Source organism: Dermacentor albipictus, chromosome 5, assembly GCF_038994185.2.
Source record: "Dermacentor albipictus isolate Rhodes 1998 colony chromosome 5, USDA_Dalb.pri_finalv2, whole genome shotgun sequence".
Classification (NCBI taxonomy): domain Eukaryota; kingdom Metazoa; phylum Arthropoda; class Arachnida; order Ixodida; family Ixodidae; genus Dermacentor; species Dermacentor albipictus.
This window is the reverse complement of record NC_091825.1, coordinates 4,259,090-4,283,005: the sequence shown is the minus strand read 5'-3', so window position 1 is coordinate 4,283,005 and position 23,916 is coordinate 4,259,090. Positions and strand designations below refer to the sequence as shown.

At 44.7% G+C, this 23,916-nt stretch overlaps 1 protein-coding gene across 18 annotated transcripts in view; it reads right to left on the bottom strand.

Annotated features, from left to right (window-relative positions):
• Scm (Polycomb protein Scm) overlaps positions 1–23,916 on the bottom strand; it is a 426,899-nt gene that overhangs the window by 148,909 nt on the left and 254,074 nt on the right. For all 18 annotated transcript variants that reach the window (XM_070538219.1, XM_070538231.1, XM_070538222.1 and 15 more), the window contains one exon: positions 1,345–1,545. In XM_070538219.1, coding sequence (XP_070394320.1) covers positions 1,345–1,545 — 201 coding nt within the window. The remainder of the gene's footprint in view (positions 1–1,344; positions 1,546–23,916) is intronic.

Here is a 23,916-nt window from a genome sequence, read left to right as displayed (position 1 = left end):
GTCACGGGGGCAAGATGAGCAAAGTCCGCGTGAGCGTTCTGCTCGCTGCTAACATGGATGGCTCTCAAAAGCTCCAGCCCTTTGTGATTGGCAAAGCAAGGGCACCGCGCTGCTTCAAAAACTGTAAGCAGCTCCCCGTTCGCAACGCCTTCAATAAGAAGGCGTGGATGACGCGTCAGCTGTTTACGGAATGGCTGCAAGCGTGGGACACCGAACTGGGCAAATCGGGGCGTCACTCTTGCCTCGTCATCGATAACTGCTCGGCCCATCACACCACCTGCAAGCTCGAAAACATCGCGCTCAAGTTTCTGCCGGCAAACACGACAGCGAAGTTGCAGCCGCTCGACCAGGGCATCATTTAAGTCGTTCAAAGTCGCCTACAGGAGGCGATTCATTGATAGGCTCCGCATGGGCACCGAGCTTAAGCTTGACCTGCTGGGGGCAATTCAAATGATGACGGGCGCCTGGAGAGACGTGAAGCAGGATACTGTGGCCAACTGCTTCCGGAAGGCAAGCCTCTTGACGGCCAAACTTCTCGAAACCTGCGAACCGGCGACGAGTACATGGACGACGCGTTTCGCGAGTTGTCGTCCCTTTTCCCGGCTGCCGTTCCAGCCGAAGTGTCTGCTGACGATTATGTGAACGTTGACAGCAATGTTCAGGCTGTTGCGAGCCTCGCCAACGAGGATATTGTAGCTGCAGTTGGAGGGGCCCAGGCTGACAGCTCGAGTGGCGACGAAGATCGTCCGGACGAGGGCGCTACACGCTACACGCTCGTACTCCGTCGCTGAAGTGGCGGCAGCGTTCAGCTTGATTCGCCGTTGTTGCGGCGACATGGAAGGAACCGGGCTTTCGCACCTGAACAGCCTCGATAAGATCGAGGTTGGCGTCTTTAATTTCATTTGCAAGGCGAAGAAGCAGACCAACATAAGCGATTTTTTTTCACGCAAATAAAGCATTACGTTGCGTCGTGTGTGCGGAAATAGTTGTCATTCTTGAATGCGCCGATCGGTAGGTCATCGTCCGCCACAGGTAAAGTCTCTGGGCCTGTATTTTTTATATCGAATTTTTGATATATCGAATTAATTCGAGATCCCCTTCGAGTTCGATATATCCGTGTTCGACTGTATTGAGGTATGTCTGCGTCATATTTGATTCAATAATTAAATGTCATTTTCTGTGGATTCAATTTGAATGTTGCAACTTTGCTTGTCATTTAAGACTGCATGCATCACTGCTGCTGGGTGCTGCCACAGCAAATGCAGTGTTGTCATTCTCGCCCACTTGATGCACTGGTGGTTTTCAGACCAATTAAGCCACTGCAACAATCCAACATTCACTCACCGTTTATGATGACTTTGCCATCACCCCTGCGCAGAAGGTTGTACACATTCTTCTCATTCAGGGCGCAATCCACACAGGCCTGCACTGCCTCACGCAGCACCCGGTTCATGGAACCCGGTCCCAGCTGAAGGGGCAGCTGGCCGATCTTGGCCGGGTCCAGGTAGGGCCCGCACGAGCATTGATGGTTCACATACACGCACACTGCAAACAATGATGGCCACATGAAATGCAGGCCCACCACGTTTCTTTGAGCCTGTGCTGCCACCAATGCAGGCTAAGTGCACTGCAACAACCATGTCTGATAAATAGGAACCCCGTGTACAGAGGACTGTCCAAAGCTTAACTACTGCCTCTTTTGCAGAGAGGTAGCATTCCGCCGGGAGTCTTGTTTAATTTGTGTGCCTTACTCGCCTTGTTCATCTGCTATAAGTGTGACGTATGCATCGATTGGAATAATGCCACCACTGGAACGCAATGGTGGCACCACCTGTCATGCTATTGTGAAACGGCATACGTGAGGTGCCACTGGAAAGGGGTGGGAAAGGAGAGCTTCTTGCGTGACTGTTTTTGACACTTGTGTCCAGAATCATATTTAAACACATGCCCAAAATAGCAGTTATTTTTCTAAATGCTCAATGCATTAGGTACACTACAGTATATAAAAGGGGCATCCAATAAAAATTTCCCCTGACACACTTCACAAATTTCACAGTGCTAGATGTGCATTTCTGAAGGTCGGACACCCAACACTTTTCTAATAGGTAGTGGTGTGCAAATACCAAATCGTAGATTTCGAATCGAATATTAAATTGAATCAGAAAAAAAAAGAAAAGCCAAATATGGAAACGAATATTGAATATCAGAAAATTTAACACAAACTTTTATGCTTCCAAATTTTTGATAAAAAACAGAGCTGCACATGCTCTGAAGGCTAATCACATTACTTAACAAAAATTTTGCAAGCTACCAGTGTCCTAAGTACCTATGAATTGAGATGCATATAGTATGCTCTACTCTTATTAAAGGGAAAACCAAATTAGTATGCCTGCACTGATAACTCAGTTTATATACGAAGGTCTGGAAAATATATTTTATTGAGAATGTCTGTCAGACACACTTAGGTGCTTTTTTCCCTCTGAAGCTGAAAGAATAGCGAAGTTGTCCTGAATAGCAATGGGGTTTTCAGTTTAACAGGGCACCATATAATTTACTTGTTTATTTATTTATTTATTTACTTATTTATTTGTTGATATTGTTAACCCAAAAAGACGAATACAGGCTGGAGAAATCACGAAATAAGCTTCAAAGATCGCTACAAACAAGAGCACTACACAAATTAAACCAGAAAATACTAATGCTTCATTATGCCAGCTTTACACAAGAATATCCGCAGGTATATCATTGAGCATTGTATGGCAGGCACTGAACACAAGCAACAACTGTACCATACAAAATCAAATTTTTAACATCACGCACAGAAACTTCGTCAATATTCCGTAGAATCATTTCAATCATGTCATGCTACACATGCTGCCTATCATTGCACAAAGAAGCTAATAATGTGTGAGGATGGTTACATACAAGAATGATAGACCAGTACAGATTTTTCAAACTGTTCTAGAGAATCAATTTTCATTATGCTATGCGGTAGCGGATTCCAATCTTCAATCATTTTAGGAAAGAGGGAGTACTTAAATGAGTCAACCTTTGTAGGTATGGGCACATGTTGGTCCTCGTGGCTAGACCTAATGGACCGTGATATCCGTGATGTTTTGTTTTGTAAGCATCTTTGAGTGCCGAAATTGAAGCAGTTATTTTTCATTAAATAAATAAATTTTAATCTAGCCACTTTTCACTACGATGAAAGCTCGGGCAAGTTTAGTTGAGTGAGCATATCAGTCACTGAATCCGTGCACCTATATTTTGACATAATAAACCTTGCTGCACGCCTCTGTATTTTTTTTTATTTACTTCATTCTTCTTATACGGATCCCATAATATGCTAGCATATTCTATCACAGGACATACCAATGCCAAATATGCAGTTAGTTTAACATCCCGGGGAGCAAGTTTAAGCATACGTCTTAGTGACCATGGTTTAACCTCTGCGGCATTACTTAAAATAGTGATGTGTCTTTTCCAAGATAAGTCATCTGATATCGTAATGCCCAAATACTTTAAGTGACTCACTTGTTTTACTGGTTTACTATCTAAATTGTTATTAGGACGTAATACATTTCTTGTTTTTCTAGTTATTTGCGCATACAGAGTTTTGTCATTTTCATTTTCCATCGCTTTCACCAATTGGTGATTGCTTCTAGTGCTGAACCTAATTTTATTTGGTCCTCATGACAAGAGATCTTAGAGTATATTAAGCAATCATCTGGAAATAAATGAACCATTATCGTATCATTAACCCTTTCGCTGTCACCGACGTACGGGTACGTCATCGCGCTTCCCCCCCCTACATGTCACTGACGTACCGGTACGTTCTCTATCGCGCGTTCAAAATTTCGCGCCTGAGCGCAAAGCTGGCGCTCCTGGATTGGCCACGCTATCTGTTGACTCCTTCTACAAGTTCGTATATTCGCCCCGACCTGTCCAAATCCATGTATTGAAGAGTACGGTGCGACTGCCACTCCCCACTTTCTCTTTGCTGAGTGGCGCGGTGGCTCCGCGTTCGCTGGATCACGCGTCGCGGGCGTGTGGTTATGGGTTCAAGGGTTGTTCTGCCTTCTCCGCTGGTTTGAAGGTTTTTATTTTTCTTCTGTTGGTGTGTCTGCTACGGCGCGTGTCAAGTTCAGGCGCACGTGCGTGCCGTTGCCTCTCCGAAAAGAGTGACTCGATTGCTGCTTTCGCTCTCTCGCGGCACCCTCGCTTCCGACTTGCAGCAGTAAACATAAAGCCCTTCGAACTTTGTTTAGCCTTTTTCCATCTCCCTCTGTCTTGTTCACGCAACGTCCCATTTCTCTTGTGCGGGCGACTGAAAGCGCATCCTCCTCCCTGCGCGCGGTTTCTTTCGGATGGCTGAGCGCGCAGGACCTTCGTCTGCTCATTGGAGCGGTGGCTCAATTCCGATTCAGAATACGAGCCGCCGAGCTCAGATTCGAACTCGGACAGAGTCGCATGCGAGGAAGAGGGTTCTGCATCGTCAGATTCGGATGTTGAACGGATTTTATAGTCAGGCTGATGATGATGATGATGTTTACTAACAACAGCTGCAGAACACTGAAATGTGCATATTGCATTGACTATGTTATTTGTATACCAATTATAATCAAAAATAAATTGCTATGTTCATTCCCTGTTATGCTCGTTCCCTAAAACCAACCCGACACTGGGGGTGCGTCACGGCCAGAAAGGTCCGACAGCGAAAGGGTTAAAGCCATTTGTCACGTCATTAAATCAACATAAAAACAATATAGATCCAAACACAGACCCTAGGTGTTACTTTTTGAATTTTTTATTTGTTTCCTTTCACTTCCACATATTGCGACCTGTTAGTAAGGTACGAAAGAATCCACTTAACTACATTTAATTTAACTCTGAGATCAAGCAGTTTACCAACCAAATCCGAGTGTGAAACATGGTCAAAAGCTTTTGATAAATCTAAGCATATTACGTCCACCTGACCTGTTTCATTAATTCCCTGAGCAAAATCGTTTACTGTTTCTGCAAGCGGGGTGATAGTGGACAATCGGCTCCTAAATCCATGCTGGTTAGAAATAAATATGTTCAAGCTTTCAATATAGTTAAACAATCTTTTTGATAGGCTATGCTCGAACAAAACAGTTCGCGATTTGTATAAGATATCTCATTTGTTGGCGCCCTGGTTAAAGATATCCATGTATTACGCACTTCTGTACTCAAGGTTATCATACTGTATTCTTGTTTAAGGAACTACGACATCCAGCAATTACCTTAAACTAATTTCCATTCAGAAACACACTATGCGTACTATTGAGGGGTTTCATGGCAGACCTTTAGATTTACCTACGTCACCTCTATTTCAGAAACATGGCTTCCTTAATGTAAAAGAAGTATATAACTTCTGTCTACTTAAGTACACCCACCATCATAGATTGTTCTTTTCTTGTCCGCATAATTCCAGCAGCCGTTATGCTTTTCGGACAAAACGTAAGCTTGTTCCAATCGCACGCACCAATTATGGCAAGCAAACACTAAGCTACCAAATTCCCACAGTAATAAATCAATTTCACTTTGAAACTGAATATTACCTTCCACAAGAACGTTTCAAATCTACAATCAAAAAGTACCTATTGGAACAAACGGAATGAGATATTTATTTAGTCGACATACTTTGTATTTAATTGTATTTATTTTACTGCCTTTCAGATGGTTTTTTCTATGAAGCACGTGTTGTAAGCTGTGTGATATTGTTTCTGCGTTTTAGGACTCATATTTTTGTTTGTAAAAAAAAAATTATGTATCTTTATAATGCTCATACGATAAGTTGTGTATCCAATTAATTTTTTTCTTGTATAAATCTTGTGCACGTTAATTTACTGCTTCATGCTTATACAATGCTTGAGAAATTCATTGTGAAATTGTTGTGAAGTGCTCGTGCACAGTGCCAGCTGTTTTACAGGTGACCGAGACCTTGTCAGGCTCTTGCCTTTCGTCTTGGCGCCATCTTTTCGGTGAAAAGAAAATAAACTTTCACTTTCACTTCACTTTCATCTTGCAGCAAGTACGTGTAATTGAAATGGGTCTATAATTTTGAACTCTATGTTTGTCCCCAGTTTTGTAAACTGGCACGACTCGCGCCATTAACCAATCATTTGGCAAACTGTGCTGTTCAAGGGACACACGGAAAATTATCCGCAAATACTTCACGATCGATTCAGCATCATAATCAACATCATCATCAGCAGCCTGGTTACGCCCACTGCAGGGCAAAGGCCTCTACCATACTTCTCCAACAATCCCAGTCATGTACTAATTGTGGCCATGCCTTCCCCGCAAACTTCTTAATCTCATCCGCCCACCTAACTTTCTGCCGCCTCCGGCTACGCTTCCCTGATGTTGGAATCCAGTGCGTAACCCTTAATGACCATCAGTTATTTTCACTCCTCATTACATGTCCTGCCCATGCCCATTTCTTTTTCTCGATCAACTAAGGTGTCATACTTGCGTTTGTTCCCTCACCCCCAATCTGCTCTTTTCTTATCCCTTAACGTTACGCCCATCATTCTTCTTTCCATAGCTCACTGCGCCGTCCTCAATTTAAGTAGAACCCTTTTCGTAAGCCTTCAGGTTTCTGCCCTGTACGTGAGTACTGGTAAGACAGAGCTGTTATACACTTTCCTCTTGAGGCATAATAGCAACCTGCTGTTCATGATCTGAGAATGCTTGCCAAATGCACCCCAGCCCATTCTTATTCTTCTGATTATTTCCATCTCATAATCCGGATCCGCGGTCACTACCTATTCCCTTACCACTTCCAGTGCCTTGCTACCTATCGTAAACGGCTGTTTTCTTCTGAGACTGTTAAACATTACTTTAAATTTCTGCAGATTAATTTTTAGACCCACCCTTCCGCTTTGCCTCTCCAAATCAGTGAGCATGCATTGCAATTGGTCCCCTGAGTTACTAAGCAAGGCAATATAATCAGTGAATCGCAAGTTACTAAGGTATTCTCAAATAACTCTTAGCCCCAATTCTTCCCAATCCAGGTTTCTGAATACCTCCTGTAAACATGCTCTAAATAGCATTGGAGAGATTGTATCTTCCTGCCTGATGCCTTTCTTTATTGGGATTTCGTTGCTTTCTTTTTGGGTGACTACGGTGACTGTGGAGCAGCTATAGATTTCTTTAAGCATTTTTACATACGGCTCGTCTACACCCCGATTCCTCAATGCTTCCATGACTGCTGAGGTTTCGACAGAATCAAACGCTTTCTCATAATCAATGAAAGGTATATATAAGGGTTGGTTATATTCCGCACATTTTTCTGTCACCTGACTGATAGTGTGGATATGGTCTATTGTTGAGTAGCCTTTACGGAATCTTGCCTGATCCTTCGCTTGACAGAAGTCTAAGGTGTTTCTGATTCTATTTGCAATTACCTAAGTAAATAGATTGTGTTGTTCATATAGGAGGTTGAGGCCAAGTACTACACCAGGGTGGCCAATCCTGCTCTGGTGAGGGAGTGCGTTACCAGTTCTGGTCACCGGGATCAGGCCACACTCCAGGCCTGTTTACGCAATTTTATCAACATGCGGATTTTTCTTTTTTTTAATCCAGTGAAAAATTGTCGGCACCGGGATTCGAACCACAGACCTCTTGCACGCGAGACGGGTGTTCTACCTCTAACGCCACTGCTGCTCCATTAGCGCTCCATATGCGAGTTAATGACATCTTCGTTGAAATCAAGAAAAATAAGTGGGCATGGGCAGAACATGTAATGAGGAGGGAAGATAACCGATGGTCATTAAGGGTTACGGACTGGATTCCAAGGGAAGGGAAGCGTAGCAGGGGGCGGCATAAAGTTAGGTGGGCGGATGAGATTAAGAAGTTTGCAGGGAAGGCATTGCCACAATAAGTACATGACCGGGGTTGTTGGAGAAATATGGGAGAGGCCTTTGCTATGAAGTGGGCGCAACCAGGCTGATGATGAAGTAAATAGATTGTAGGCAATGGACAGTAAGCTGATCGGTCTATAATTCTGTAAGTCTTTGGCATCTCCTTTCTTATAAATTAGGATTATGTTAGCGTTCTTCCAAGAATCCTGTACGCTCGAGGTCATGAGGCATTGCGTATACAGGATGGCCAGTTTCTCTAGAACAATCTGCCCACTATCCTTCAACAAATCTGCTGTTACCTGATCCTCCCCAGCTGCCTTCCCCCTTTGCTTAGCTCCCAAGGCTTTCTTTACTTTTTCCGGCATTACCTGCGGGATGTCGAATTCCTCTAGACTCTTATCTCTTCCATTATTGCCGTGGGTGCCACTGGTACTGTACAAATCTCTATAGAACTCCTCAGCCACTTGAACTATCTCATCCATATTAGTAATGATATTGCCGGCTTTGTCTCTTAACGCATACATCTGATTGTTTCCAATTCCTAGTTTCTTCTTCACTGCTTTTAGACTTCCTCTGTGCCTTAGAGCACGTTCAATTCTATCCATATTATACTTCCTTATGTCAGCTGTCTTACACTTGCTGTAACTTGGAAAGTTCTACCAGTTCTATTCTAGCTGTAGGGTTAGAGGCTTTCGTACATTGGCGTTTCTTAATCAGATCTTTCGTCTCCTGCAATAGTTTACTGGTATCCTGTCTAACGGAGTTACCACCGACTTCTATTGCACACTCTTTAATGATGCCTATAAGATTGTCGCTCATTGTTTCGGCACTAAGGTCCTCTTCCTGAGTTAAAGCCGAATACCTGTTCTGTAGCTTGATCCGAAATTCCTCTATTTTCCCTCTTACCGCTAACTCATTGATCGGCTTCTTCTGTACCAGTTTCTTCCGTTCCCTCCTCAAGCCTAGGCTAATTCGAGTTCTTACCATCCTATGGTCACTGCAGCGCACCTTGCCGAGCACGTCCACATCTTGTATGATGCCAGGGTTAGCGCAGAGTATAAGGTCTATTCCATTTCTAGTCTCGTCATTCGGGCTCCTCCACGTCCACTTTCGGCTATCCCGCTTGCAGAAGAAGGTATTCATTATCCGCGTATTATTCTGTTCTGCAACATTTACTAATAACTTTCGCCTGCTATTTTTATTTATTTACGGCATACTGCAGACCCTTACTGGGTCCTAGCAGGAGGGACAACAGAACAAGAAAGACAATAATAACTGCAAAAAGCACAGCAAGTTACATTGCAGTAATGCGAATATATAAACAATGACATATAGCAGGAACAGAAAACAATAACTCTGTAACAGTCAATAAGTAATTTTGTCCAAGGCATCAATACTTGTTAGTAGATCAGTTGGCAGTGAATTCCATCGAGTGATTGTGCACGGAAAGAAAGGATATTTAAAAACATTGACTCTAGCGTTGTACGGTGTTGAGGATTCCACGTCATTATTTCTTGTTAGGCGTGTTGTGGTGGACTTAATAAATGGAGCAGGACTCGTGGAGAGTTTGTTATTTTTGATTAAGAAAAGTAACTTCGATCTTTGAATTTTTCTTCGTATTTCCAGTGTCTGTATGTTATGTTGTGCCATGAGAGTGGTGGGGGGTCAGTAGAGCGGTATTTGTTAAAGATAAATCGAACAGATTTACGCTGGATCATTTCCAGCGCCTCAACGTTATGTTTTGTGTAAGGGTCCCAGACGGTGCATACATATTCGAGTTTAGGTTTGATGATTGAGGTGTAGGCTAAAAGCTTTGCACTAGTAGGGGCAGCCTTTAATTTGTGCCTGAGGAGGCAAAGTTTCTTAAAAGCAGACATGCATATGTTTGAGATATGTTTATTCCAACTAAGATTATTGGTTATAGTAACACCTAAGTAAGTGCATTCATTAACTTCTGCGAGCGGGTGAGATGGAAGGTTATACGAAAATGATAGGCTACTATTTTTGTTGGAAACATTCATGAAGACTGCTTTATCATTGTTGAGCTTCATGTCCCATCGGTTGCACCAAGAATAAATGTTCTGAAGGTTAGAATTAAGGAAGACCTAATATCATTAAACAATACACAGTCGTCGGCAAAAAGCCTAATCTGCACTGGTTCACTAATCATATCAACAATGTCATTTATGTAGATTAAGTAGAGTAATGGTCCCAGCACACTTCCCTGCGCTATGCCAGAAGTGACTGGGAGGTGGCTGGAACAATGAGAATCAATACTGACGAACTGTGTTCGGTTACAAAGGTAAGCAGACATCCAGTTAATTATGAAAGAAGGAAGCCCAGTAGATTCAAGCTTACATATTAGTTTGTCATGTGGAACCAGGTCAAACGCTTTCTTAAAATCTAGAAAAATAATGTCAATCTGCCCGGATCCGTTTAGTGTATCAGCAAAGCAATGAACTACAGATATTAGTTGGGTGACTGTTGAAAGTCCCTTTCTAAATCCGTGTTGAAATGGAGATAGAATGTATCTGTCACTTAGAAAGGTAGTTATATAGGTGGCTACAATGTGCTCAAGAAGTTTACAAGAAGAAGATGTAAGGGATATTGGACGAAAGTTTGTAACAGATGATGTGATACCTTTCTTAAGTATTGGCACAATCCGCGCAACTCTCCAATCTGAAGGAACGCTGCTCGTTCATAGGCTTGCACGGAAAATTACGACAAGAAATTTGGATGTCATTTCGCTATAACGCTGCAAGAACATATATGGAATCCCGTCAGGACCAGGAGACACTTTTGTTTTCAAATTTAACAACATCGATAACACGCCTGCAGAAGATAGAATGCTTGGTTCGGGAGGACATGATGCAGCTGTTTGCCGTATTTAGGAGTTGGATTTCGAAAAAACACTGTAAAAATATGTATTCAAATGTTCAGCAATGCTCGCTTTATTGGTGACAAGAACGTCATTGTGCATAATTTGGTCGATAGGCTTGTTTTCCTTGGACAAGTGTCTCCAAAACTTCTGGAGTGTTATGAATAAAGCTCGGCAGAGTGTGTTCAAAGTAATGACGTTTTGATTGGCTCACAGCTTGACGCAGTGCAAGTTGTGCAGCTGCTATAGCGTTTCGGGAGACACGAGTACGTTTTAATCGCTTTAGTTTTCATTTTAAATGCAATACCCTACGCGTGATCCAGGGATTACTTTTGTGCGTTTTCTTTATTCTATTGGGAATAAAATGTTTTATGCAGTACGTGCAGATTTCTTTAAACTTATGCCATAGTATATGCACATCATTTCCTTTGAAATCGCTAAGACATAGGTCAAGGTAATCAAGCACGCTTTCGTCCCAGGCACGCGAAAAGTCTGTTACACAGACAGGTTCTGTAGGTGGCGAGTTGTTGGGATTTTGGATGCTGCATGAAAAATACACCATATAGTGATCAGAGTGGCCGTTTTCCACCGAGACACGAAAATTTTCAATTGATCGGCTGGTAAACACTAGGTCAAGTACGGAAGCACAAGTACCCTGGACACACGTGGGTTTTGTCACCTGTTGAAGGTTATGTTGTACAGTCGAAACCCGCAATAACGAAATCGCCAGGGAAAGCAAAACATTTCGCTTTTGCGGGAATTTCGTTAGCGCGAGAATGAGGCAGAAAAGACAGGGAAGGAAATTGGCTGGCAAAAAAAAAAAAAAATTTATTGCCAAAAGTCACTCAGCTTACTTTGCCAAGCCTTGCCTTGCAGCAATTTTACTGCTCTCGACTCGCACTGCAAGAAGTGGTCCATTGCCACGTCGTCATCATGCTCACCGAAAAATGATCGAGTTACATTGAAGGCATTCAACACATCCCGCGGGTTCGCAGTCCTCTCTTGATTTGGTGTCTGGTGGTCGCCGGCGTCGTCGGCACCTTGGCAAACGCTACTTATGATGACCTCATCAGTCATCTCTTCATGGACGACAACACCTTCATCCACACGAACGAACTCATCGATGCTGAGGCCATCCGAAACACCATCTGTCACGGCAGAAAGTTCATCCCATGTGTGGGCCAGCGATGGCGGCACTGCGCCGTCAGCACTGTCAACTAGTGCACCTTCTGGCGAATCTTCTTGCAATGCCACTGGATCAGCGCATGATGCTTGCCAAGTGGCAATGAAGCTGGCATGATTAAGACAATTAGCTATCACGGCTGGCGACGTCTCAACCCATGCGGCGGCCATCATCTCAAGCGCCATGAACATGTCCACTACGGTGGGACGCTTCAACTGGAGGTTCAGCAGCAGACGCTGAATCAGCCTCTCCTTGTAGGCGCACTTGACGCTATGAATGACACCTTGATCAAGCGGCTACAGCACAGAAGTGCAGTTCGGTGGAAAAAAAACCAAGCACACGTTTCCCAGTTCCACGTCATCGACATGATGGGCACTGCAATTGTCCAAAACAAGGCAGACCGATCTGCCTGCCTTCCGCATGTCCGTATCGAAGGCCTCAAGCCAGCTGCCAAATATGGCCCGGGTCATCCATGCCTTCAGGTTCGCGGTGTACTGTACGGGCAGCTGACGATTTCCCTTGAAGCAGCGGGGCTTCTGACTTCTGCTGATTACAAGCAGTGGCCGTTTATCTGTGCCGTCCATGTTGGTGCACAACAAAATTGTTACACCCCGCTTGCTGTGTTTCCCCCCGCGGCATTTCTGGCCTTTTAAGTCCAGGGTCTTTGATGGCAGTATCTCGTAGAATAAGGCCGTCTCATCTGCGTTGTAAATGTCCGAGGGCTTGTACTGGTGCAATACTTCTTTGTTGGTCAGCAGCCACGACGACATTGTCAAAGGGTCGACGGCTGCTGCCTCCCCGGAAATGACCTTGGCCACTATGTCGTGGCGGGCTTTGAAATGGCTCAACCAGCCAGGGCTAGCCTTTAAACCAGCGTGCCCGAGAGTGCATGCGAAGTCCAGCGCTTTCTGCTGAAGAACTCTGCCAGACAGCGGCACTTTGTTGGCACGCTGTTCACAAAAACATGCAAACACCGCCTTGTCAACGTCTGGAATAGCCGCAGCGCTCACCGTTTTGTTTTTCGTACTCACACCATTTTCGAGCGCGCCGAGAATGGAGGCCTTGTTTTTCAGAATCGTCGATATCGAACTGCACGCAATTCCAAATTCTTCGGCGATATCTATTTTCTTCCTGCCCTTTTCAGCTTGGGAAATAATTGCAGCCTTATCCTGCAGTGTCATAAATTTCCTCTTTTTGGCTGGAGGCAGCATCTTAGCACGCTGTTAAAGCAAATGGTCCGATTGGCACAAAGACACACAATTGACGCACTCTAGCACCAACGACACTGAGCACACGACCATGTGCGGCGGTACACAAAGCCCACTGATACTAAAGCGTCATCCGGGTTATCGGAGCCTTCACGTGTAGTAGATGTCGATTTGGCTGCCACGCACGCAGGTGTTTCGCTCCGCATTTAGCACAAGCTGTAATGGCACACAGGATTAAATAAAATGTGCTCACTGCGAGATCGCCTACGGTTCTTGTCTTTCTTTATTTGTATCATTTAAATGCTAATTGCATTTTTGGACCGGACACTGCGCAGTCACCCGTTGCGACGGGTGAACGACCACCATCATCATCATCGCTGTCGTCTGTCACGAGAGGTGGTGCGAGGCTTTTTTAATTGTAAACAATGATGGCCGCAGCCACACAAGTGTGCTGTGGCGGTAGTTAATGCAATTTAAGCGCACAACGAATGCATTTGAGCAGTTTCCGGACACAACTAGTGTTACATGAGTAGATTATTTGAGGACTGTCGTTTCAGAAAATTTCGTTGATGAGGGATTGCTATAGAAAAAAGTTTCATTGTCGCGAGATAGGAAATGCATTTACTCCTATGGCTGTTCGCCCGAGATCCGAAAATATTTCGTTGCGGTGAGAATTTAGTTCCCTCAGGATTTCGTTACCGCGGGTTTTGACTGTAACATAATATCGAAAATGTAATGCATGCCAGGGGCAGAACCAGAAACAGGACAATTCCAATCTAATCCAGGCAGGTTGAAATCACCAGCAAGAAATATTTTATCGTTAATGTACTTAGACATGTGATCAGCCAAGTTGGGAAAAAACGTTTGTGGTGAATGAGGTGGTCAGTAAACCGCAAATAAAAGCAAAGACCGGCCCCAGCAGCACAGTTTTAAAGAGACACTCTCGTGATGAATAAGATGCGGTAAAACAAAAGCTTTAATACCCTGCTTCACCAACACACCTACACCACCACCTCTTGATTGCCTGTCGCAACGAAACGCGTTATACAACGGAGGAAAAATGTCGTCATTTATTTCATCTTTGAGCCAAGTTTCTGTGATTACCACAATATGCGGATTATAATCTAACATTAGAGCTTCAAGTTGATCACTTTTATTAGCTATGATACGGGCATTAAGGTTCAGTAGGTGCAGTTCCTTATCGCTGGAAGCCTGACATCACCCAATGTCTGAACTGGACTGACATCGGGGCAGTTTGACCCCCGCACATGTGGCGTCGTCACAAGCGTAAATTTCACTGTCCACTTTGAGCTTATCGTTTACCAGCATTATTTTCCTTCCGTCTTTTTTTTTTTTTTCCCATTTGGCACTAGCCCAAAGAAGCTTTCCTTTGCGGAGTGTTTCGCGTGAGTAATCGTGTTGAACCGATAAGTCTGTTCCTTTAGGTTTGTAAGCGTTTATCATAATTTTCTGTTTTTCATTGCAGTTTTGGAAGAATATTATAACTGGTCTTTGCTTTCCAGGTTTTCCAAACCAGTGAATTCTTCCAATTGATTCCTAGTGCCTATGCCATATTCCCCCACTGACTTCTCTCCAGCCTGCTTCTTGCCTAGCTGCACTCGCGTATTCGATGTGATCAGCATGCTTTCCAGGGGCTAATCGGCCAGATCTTCATACATGCTGCCACACTTGCTTCATACGAGCTACTGTGCGCTGCTTTTGTTGCTCCTTCCACCATTTGCGAAGCGTTAATCGTTGCAAATGGCCTGGCCAACCTGGTCAAACCTTGTACCGTTAAAGATCGCGTGCCATGAAAAGACTGAGTGCATCAAGGCACCGACCATGCTCGTGTCATGGACTGAAGGTGCAGATATTCACAAAATTGAATTTGATTCACGAATTGAATTAATCAACTGTCCATGATTCGATTCGAAATTGAATATTCCAGTATTTGCCCACCCCTATTAATAGTCGTTTTAGTTTTACAGGTCAGAAGACTGACGAGTGCGGAAGCAAGGAGCCAGTGAAGCAAAGGGCAGTTATGGTTTTTTTTTTTTCCTCAAATGCAGCCAACCTCAACGAAAATTTCAACAATAAATGACTGTGTATGGGTCAGATGCCCCATTGTAAGACATCGCAATGTACTAGCACTGCCAGTTCAAATGCGGACAGAATTCGGTTGAAATGGCACTGATTCTCAGTTGATCCTATTGTCATTGATGGAAACACTGCCACATAACAATTGAACAACTATCTGAAAAGGTGAAAACAGTAGTGTAAGTTCTATTTAAGATTGGAACCCTTGATCATAGAGATAGTCGAAACAGCATACAGTTGTAATTCTATTCATTAAAATAAAAACACGCTATAATGACTTCCCTTATTTAAACTATAGCTCATTGTGTTCTTGTTTCTCTTGCTTATTCACTAGTAGCAAATATCCATTGCATGTTTTTTATTGTCATCATCATCATCATCATCAGTAGTAGCAGCAGCAGCAGCAGCAGCAGCAGCAGCAGCAGCAGCAGCCTAGTTACGCCCACTGAAGGCAAAGGCCTCTCCCATACTTCTCCAACTAGCCCGGTCATGTACTAATTGTGGCCATGTTGTCCCTGCAAACGTCTTAATCACATCTGCCCACCTAACTTTCTGCCGCCCCCTACTACGCTTCCCTTCCCTTGGAATCCAGTCTGTAACCCTTAATGACCATTGCTTATCTTCCCTCCTCATTACATGTCCGGCCCATGCCGATTTCTTTTTCTTGATTTCAACTTAAGATGTCATTTACTCGCGTTTGTTCCCTCACCCAATCTGCTCTTTTCTTATCCCTTAACGTTACACCTATCATTCTTCTTTCCACAGCTCGTTGCGTCATCCTCAATTTCACCAGAACCCTTTTCGTAAGCCTCCAGGTTTCTGCCCCATACGTGAGTACTGGTAACACACAGCTGTTTTACACTTTCCTCTTGAGGGATAGTGGCAACCTGCTGTTCATGATTTGAGAATACCTGCCAGACGCACCCCAGCCCATTCTTATTCTTCTGGTTATTTCAGTCTCATGATCCGGATCCGTGGTCACTACCTGCCCTAACTAGATGTATTCCCTTACCACTTCCAGTGCCTCGCTACCTATCGTAAACTGCTGTTCTCTTCCGAGACTGTTAAACATTACTTTAGTTTTCTGCAGATTAATTTTTCGACCCACCCTTCTGCTTTGCCTCTCCAGGTCAGTGAGCATGCATTGCAATTGGTCTCCTGAGTTACTAAGCAAGGCAATATCATCAGCGAATCGCAAGTTACTAAAGTATTCTCCAGTTACTTTTATCCCCAATTCTTCCCACTCCAGGTCTCTGAATACCTCCTGTAAACATGCTGTGAATAGCATTGGAGAGATCGTATCTCCCTGTCTGACGCCTTTCTTTATTGGGATTTTGTTGGTTTCTTTGTGGAGGACTACGGTGGCTGTGGAGCCGCTATAGATATCTTCCAGTATCTTTACATATGGCTCATCTACACCCTGATTCCGTAATGCCTTCATGACTGCTGAGGTTTCGACAGAATCAAACGCTTTCTCGTAATCAATGAAAGCTATTATAAGGGTTGGTCATATTCCGCACATTTCTTTATCACCTGATTGATAGTGTGAATATGGTCTATTGTTGAGTAGCCTTTACGGAATCCTGCCTGGTCCTTTGGTTGACAGAAGTCTAAGGTATTCATGATTCTATTTGCGATTACCTTAGTAAATATTTTGTAGGCAACGGACAGTAAGCTGTGTGGGGTCTGATGTGGGGTCTGACGTGGGATTCTCACACCGTACTCTTGGGACAAAGGAACGACAACACAGTAGGGCAAACAATCACAAGAGCATTTATTGCACCTTTCATAGATCAATGCCCGCTAGCCGAGTTGCTATCCACAAAACATGCCGATGGGCGCGCGACAAATCTAGAAGTCCGACTCACCGCGACTGGAAGCGAGCGAATATGTTCACCCCATGCTGGATCCCAACACCTGGTCGTTCGCGTGTATAGTCACGCGAATTGTGGCGCGTTCGAAGGCGGCCACGCGAGGCGGTCTCGTAGAAGCATGGGTCGCCGCGAGCGGTCGTTGAGCGGTCGTTCTGCGGTCGTTGAGCGAGATGAGTTCATGCTTTCCTGTGCGCGCGTGACACGGTGCTTGATAATTTATTTAGTAAGCGAATGCTTACAAGTTTATACGGGCAATAAAACTATTATGCTTATTTCATATAGCTATCTACTAATTTTCTATCACAATCGAAGCTTCGCTTTTCGCGCGAGTTTGCGACATCTTTTTTTCTCCGCCCCAGTCCACGCGATGAACTCGCGGATGGAGCAAGAGCCATCTCGACGTTGGGCGCGTCGAACCGCGCTGGCCGCGTCCGGTTACGTTGGCTACGCCAGTGCTTCGAAATATAGACGTTCACGCCAATGTGACGTAGCGTGTGCTCACACCACGTCAGACTATATACGCGCCTTAACCAAGCGATTTTTTTTTTGTGGCTTTCATTAGTTCGAATTTTGTAAAATTTGAATTTTCATAGCATCCCCGCGGAATTAGAATTAATGAGCTTTTACTGTAGTGTATTTTGTTTTGACTTTACCAATTGCCGATTCCACATCCTCATAGAAGCTTTGGATTTCCTGGTCATCATGACTGGGTGTAGGGGTGTAGACCTGTACGACCTTCAATTTGTACCTCTTATTAAGTTCCATAAGACCTGCCACCCTCTCGTTATTGCTATAGAATACCTGTATGTTACCAGCTATATCCTTATTATTCAGGAATCCGACTCCTAGTTCTCGTCTCTCCACTAAGCCCTGATAGCACAGGACGTGCCACTTTTTAGCACTGTATATGCTTCTTTTGTCCTCCTAACCTCCCTGAGCCATATTATATCCCAATTACTGCCCGCTATTTCCTCCAATAGCACTGCTAGACTCGCCTCAATAGATAACTTTCTAGCGTTTAACGTTGCCAGGTTCAGATCCCTATGGCGGCCTGTCCGAACCCAAAGATTCTTAACACCCTCTACTGTGTCACATGTCTGACCGCCGCCGTGGTCAGTAGCTTCGCAGCTGCTGGAGGCTGAGGGCCGGGGTTTGATTGTTGTATTCATATAGGAGGTTGTGGCCGAGTACTGCTCCAGGGTGGGCCATCCTGCTCTGGTGAGGGAGTGCGTTACGGTTTCTTGTCACCGAGATCAGGCTGCACTCCTTTCCTGTTTATGCAATTTTATCAACACGCGGATTTGTTTTTTTAATTTGGTGGAAAATTGCGCGGCACCGGGATTCGAACCACGGTCCTCTTGCACGCAAGGCGGATGCTCTATCTCTACGCCACCGCTGCACAATCCAGAAAGAGGCATTGTTACCTTACGAAGTGATCGGCAAAATCTTGCATTCATAACATAAACATCTGCACTGGTATCAACAAGAGCGACTGTAGCGACACCTTTGACAAACACGCCAATAACATTAGCAGGTAAGGAAGAAGGACTTCAGCATTTCGAAACTTGCGCAGTTCTCACCTCGGAAACTGCATCATCTGGTTTCCCTCGTTAGGGATGGGCCAGTAACGTGGGGATCGGGAGTGACGATGGTCGAAGAGAGGACGATCAGTCGGAGTACGAGATGGCTGTGGGTCGAATGGAGTGTGGAGTGTAGTTTACATAGGAGTCAACCAGATAATGAGGCGCCCAGAGGTCATCGTCAATTGTTTGCACCCGATGGCAGAACTGTGCGATGTGTCCGGGATACCTTCATGCAAAGCATATAGGCCGATTGTTGTGCGTGCGCCACGGCTTGGCAACAGGAGGGCCAGCCCAGGAGATGGGAGGAGAAGGGCGGCGCACAAGCTGCTGAAAGGGTCGTATCGGCTCTTGGCATGGCCTAGCAGCTACTGCAGCATAAGTTAGTGGAGCAGCCGCAAGTAGCTGCTGGGGAGTAACCAGTAGTGCGTCGGCGACTTCTCCTTGAATGACGTTGCGCAAAGCAGATGGCAAAGGACTAGTAGGCACCTGGGTCCAGAGACAGCTGTCCTGTGACTTCTTTGCGGACAAAAACCTTCATCTTAAATGATCAGTGATGCTTGGTCGGAAACAATGGCCAGGCGGCTCGTCAAAGCTCGCTGTTTGTGTTGCTCGTTGTAGCTCTGACAGAGGGTGATAACGTCAGCAACAGTGTTCGGGTTCTTGGCCAGTAGCATTTAGAAGGCATCATCATCAATTCCTTTTATGATCTGCTTAATCTGATCCGCTTCCGACATGGTGGCATTGACGCGTTTACATAGATAGACAGTGTCCTCTATATAACTGGTGAATGTTTCACCCATGTCCTGTGCGTGTGGGCACAAACGCCACTCGGCTTGGAGTTTGCAGACGACACGACAATTAGATACCGCTCTAAAAAGCCACCTTGAAGGTAGCCCACATTCAGAAATCCGCCTCATGGTTCTTGAACCAGAGGATGACCATGCCTGCAAGATATAAAACGACGTTGGTTAGCTTGGTCGAGTCATCCCATTTGTTATGAGCGCTCACCCGCTCGTAGGATGCAAGCCAATCTTGAGCGTTATTGTTGTAGGTCCCGCTGCAGATCCCGCTGGCAAATAGCACCAGCGTAGAGAAAAAGCGGCGACGAGACCGTCTGCTGGTCGGCGTCTGGCATGGCGGAAGGTAGTGTCCGAGTGCAGAGTTCAAGCATGGTAGAAGTGAAAGGGACCCAGCATGTCCACCAGTTATAAAGGAGGTTTATTACACGACGGGTCGATAACGGGTAGAGTGCTACATTGAGCACAGTCTCTAAGCTCGAGCGTCTGCAGCACAGGATGCTGTTGGAAATCCTGCTGCCCACATCCAGGTGTTCTTCATTACAATACATATACATATATCCATATGTACACTACAGCTCACATATGCATAGCCATGTACATATAGAAATACACAATAAAAATGCGAAAACACCCGTGTACTTAGATTTAGGTGCACATTAAAGAACCCGAGGTGGTCGAAATATCCAAAGTCCTCCACTATGGCGTGCCTCATTATCAGAAAGTGGTTTTGTCACGTAAAACCCCATAATTTAATTTTTAATTTAACTCCTGCGGGGACGGTAGAGTATCCGCCCCCCGTGCAAGAGGACCGTAGTTAAAATCCCGGTGCCGCGCAAATCTCCACTGGAAAATACAAAAAAAAAAACGTCTGTTGAGAAAATTGCGCAAACAGGCCTGGAGTGCGGCCTGATCCCAGTGACCAGAACCGGTAACGCACTCTCTCAACAGAGCAGGATTGCCCACCCTGGTGCAGTACTTGGCCTATATGAATACAACAATCAAACCCCGGCCCTCAGTCTCCAGCAGCCGCGAAGCAACTGACCACGGCGGCAGTCAGATCTGTGATGCAGCAGAGGGTGCTAAGAACTCCTGGCTCCGGACAGGCTGCCATTGGAATCTGAACCTGGCAACGTTTAACGTTAGAACGTTATCTAGTGAGGCGAGTCTAGCAGTGTTATTGGAGGAATTAGAGGGTAGTAAATGGGATATAATAGGGCTCAGTGAGGTTAGGAGGACAAAAGAAGCATATACAGCGCTAAAAAGCGGGCACGTAATGTGCTACCAGGGCTTAGCGGAGAGACGAGAACTAGGAGCCAGATTCCTGATTAATAAGGAAATAGCTGGTAACATACAGGAATATTATAGCATTAACGAGAGGGTGGCAGGTCTTGTTGTGAAACTTAATAAGAGGTACAAATTGAAGGTAGTACAAGTCTGCGCCCCTACATCCAGTCATGATGACCAGGAAGTCGAAAGCTTTTATGAAGACGTGGAATTGGCGATGGGTAAAGTCAAAACAAAATACACTATACTGATGGGCGACTTCAATGCCAGGGTAGGCAAAAGCAGGCTGGAGACAAGTCAGTGGGGGAATATGGCATAGGCACTAGGAATAGCAGGGGATCGTTATTAGTAGACTTAGCAGAACAGAATAATATGCGGATAATGAATACCTTCTTCCGCAAGCGGGATAGCCGAAAGTGGACGTGGAGAAGCTCGAATGACGAGACTAGAAATGAAATAAACTTTATACTCTGTGCTAACCCTGGCATACAAGATGTGGACGTGCTCGGCAAGGTGCGCTGCAGTGACCATAGGATGGTAAGAACTCGAATTAACCTAGACTTGAGGTGGCAATGAAAGAAACTGGTACAGAAGAAGCCGATCATTGAGTTAGCGGTAAAAGGGAAAATAGAGGAATTCCAGATCAAGCTACAGAACAGGTATTCGGCTTTAACTCAGGAAGAGGACCTTAGTGTTGAAGCAATGAACGACAATCTTGTGGGCATCATTAAGGAGTGTGCAATGGAAGTCGGTGGTAACTCCGTTAGGCGGGATACCAGTAAACTATCGCAGGAGACGAAAGACCTGATCAAGAAACGCCAATGTATGAAAGCCTCTAACCCCACAGCTAGAATAGAACTGGCAGAACTTTATAAGTTAATCAACAAGTGTAAGACAGCTGACATAAGGAAGTATAATATGGATAGAATTGAACGTGCTCTCAGGAACAGAGGAAGCCTAAAAGCAGTGAAGAAGAAACTAGGAATTGGAAAGAATCAGATGTATGCGTTAAGAGACAAAGCCGGCAATATCGTTACTAATATGGATGAGATAGTTCAAGTGGCTGAGGAGTTCTATAGAGATTTGAACAGTACCAGTGGCACCCATAGCAATAATGGAAGAGAGAATAGCCTAGAGGAATTTGAAATCCCACAAGTAACGCCGAAAGAAGTAAAGAAAGCCATGGGAGCTATGCAAAGGAGGAAGGCAGCTGGGGAGGATCAGGTAACAGCAGATTTGTTGAAGGATGGCGGGTAGATTTTACTAGGAAACTGGCCACCCTGTATACGCGATGCCTCATGACCTCGAGTGTACCGGAATCTTGGAGGAAAGCTTACATAATCCTAATCCATAAGAAAGGGGATGCCAAAGACTTGAAAAATTATAGACCGATCAGCTTACTGTCCATTGCCTACAAACTATTTACTGAGGTAATTGCAAACAGAATCAGGAACACCTCAGACTTCTGTCATCCAAAGGACCAGGCAGGATTCCGTAAAGGCTACTCAACAATAGACCACATTCACACTATCAATCAGGTGATAGAGAAAAGTGCGGAATATAACAAACCCTTCAGACTTCTGTCAACCAAAGGACCAGGCAGGATTCCGTAAAGGCTACTCAACAATAGACCATATTCACACTATCAATCAGGTGATAGAGAAAAGTGCGGAATATAACAAACCCTTACGTATAGCTTTCATTGATTACGAGAAAGCGTTTGATTCAGTCGAAACCTCAGCAGTCATGGAGGCATTACGGAATCAGGGTGCACACGAGCCCGTATGTAAAAATACTGAAAGATATCTATAGCGGCAGATACAATCTCTCCAATGCTATTCACAGGATGTTTACAGGAGGTATTCAGAGACCTGGATTGGGAAGAATTGGGGATAAAAGTTAATGGAGAATACCTTAGTAACTTGCGATTCGCTGATGATATTACCTTGCTTAGTAACTCAGGAGACCAATTGCAATGCATGCTCACTGACCTGGAGAGGCAAAGCAGAAGAGTGGGTCTAAAAATTAATCTGCAGAAAACTAAACTAATGTGTAACAGTCTCGGAAGAGAACAGCAATTTACAATAGGTAGTGAGACACTGGACGTGGTAAGGGAATACCTCTCCTTAGGGCAGGTAGTGACGGCGGATCCGGATCATGAGACGGAAATAATCAGGAGAACATGAATGGGCTGGGGTACGTTTGGCAGGCATTCTCAGATCATGAACAGCAGGTTGCCATTATCCCTCAAGAGAAAAGTGTGTAACAGCCGTGTCTTACCAGTAGTCACCTTCGAGGCAGAAACTTGGAGGCTTACGAAAAGGGTTCTACTTAAATTGAGGATGACGCAACGAGCTATGGAAAGAAGAATGATGGGTGTAACATTAAGGGATAAGAAAAGAGCAGATTGGGTGAGGGAACAAACGCGAGTTAGTGACATCTTAGTTGAAATCAAGAGAAAGAAATGGGCATGGGCAGGACATGTAATGAGGAGGGAAGATAACCGATGGTCATTAAGGGTTACAGACTGGATTCCAAGGGAAGGGAAGCGTGGGGCGGCAAAAAGTTAGGTGGGTGGATGAGATTAAGAAGTTTGTAGGGACAACATGGCCACAATTAGCACATGACCGGGGTAGCTGGAGAAGTATGGGAGAGGCCTTTGCCCTGCAGTGGGCATAACCAGGCTGATGATGATGATGACTTCAGACTGCAAGTGCTCAACTTGTCGATCTGTAGCATGTACAGCCCATCTCCTGATTCAAGACGTTACGTACTATAGAACTTGTAGTGCTCTCATCACGCTCCCAGACAAATATTCTAGGATAGGATTTTCTTTCTTCCCACAACGTTAAACGCAACGTTGAACTCACCCAGCTCAGTGACATCACCTTCATTGATCCTCATTCTTCTGCTAAACTTGCCGTCAAGGAAGTCAACAATACAGTGGAATCTCGATGATACAAATCTCACGGGGTCACAAAAAATATTCGTTTTAGCGGAAATTCGTATCATCGAAACAACTAGCTAAATTAAAGAGTCAGAGGTGAACTCACTCACGCACACATACGTAAAAAGCATTTATTTCTTGAAGAAAAAGTCTCTAATGTCCTGCTTCTTTTT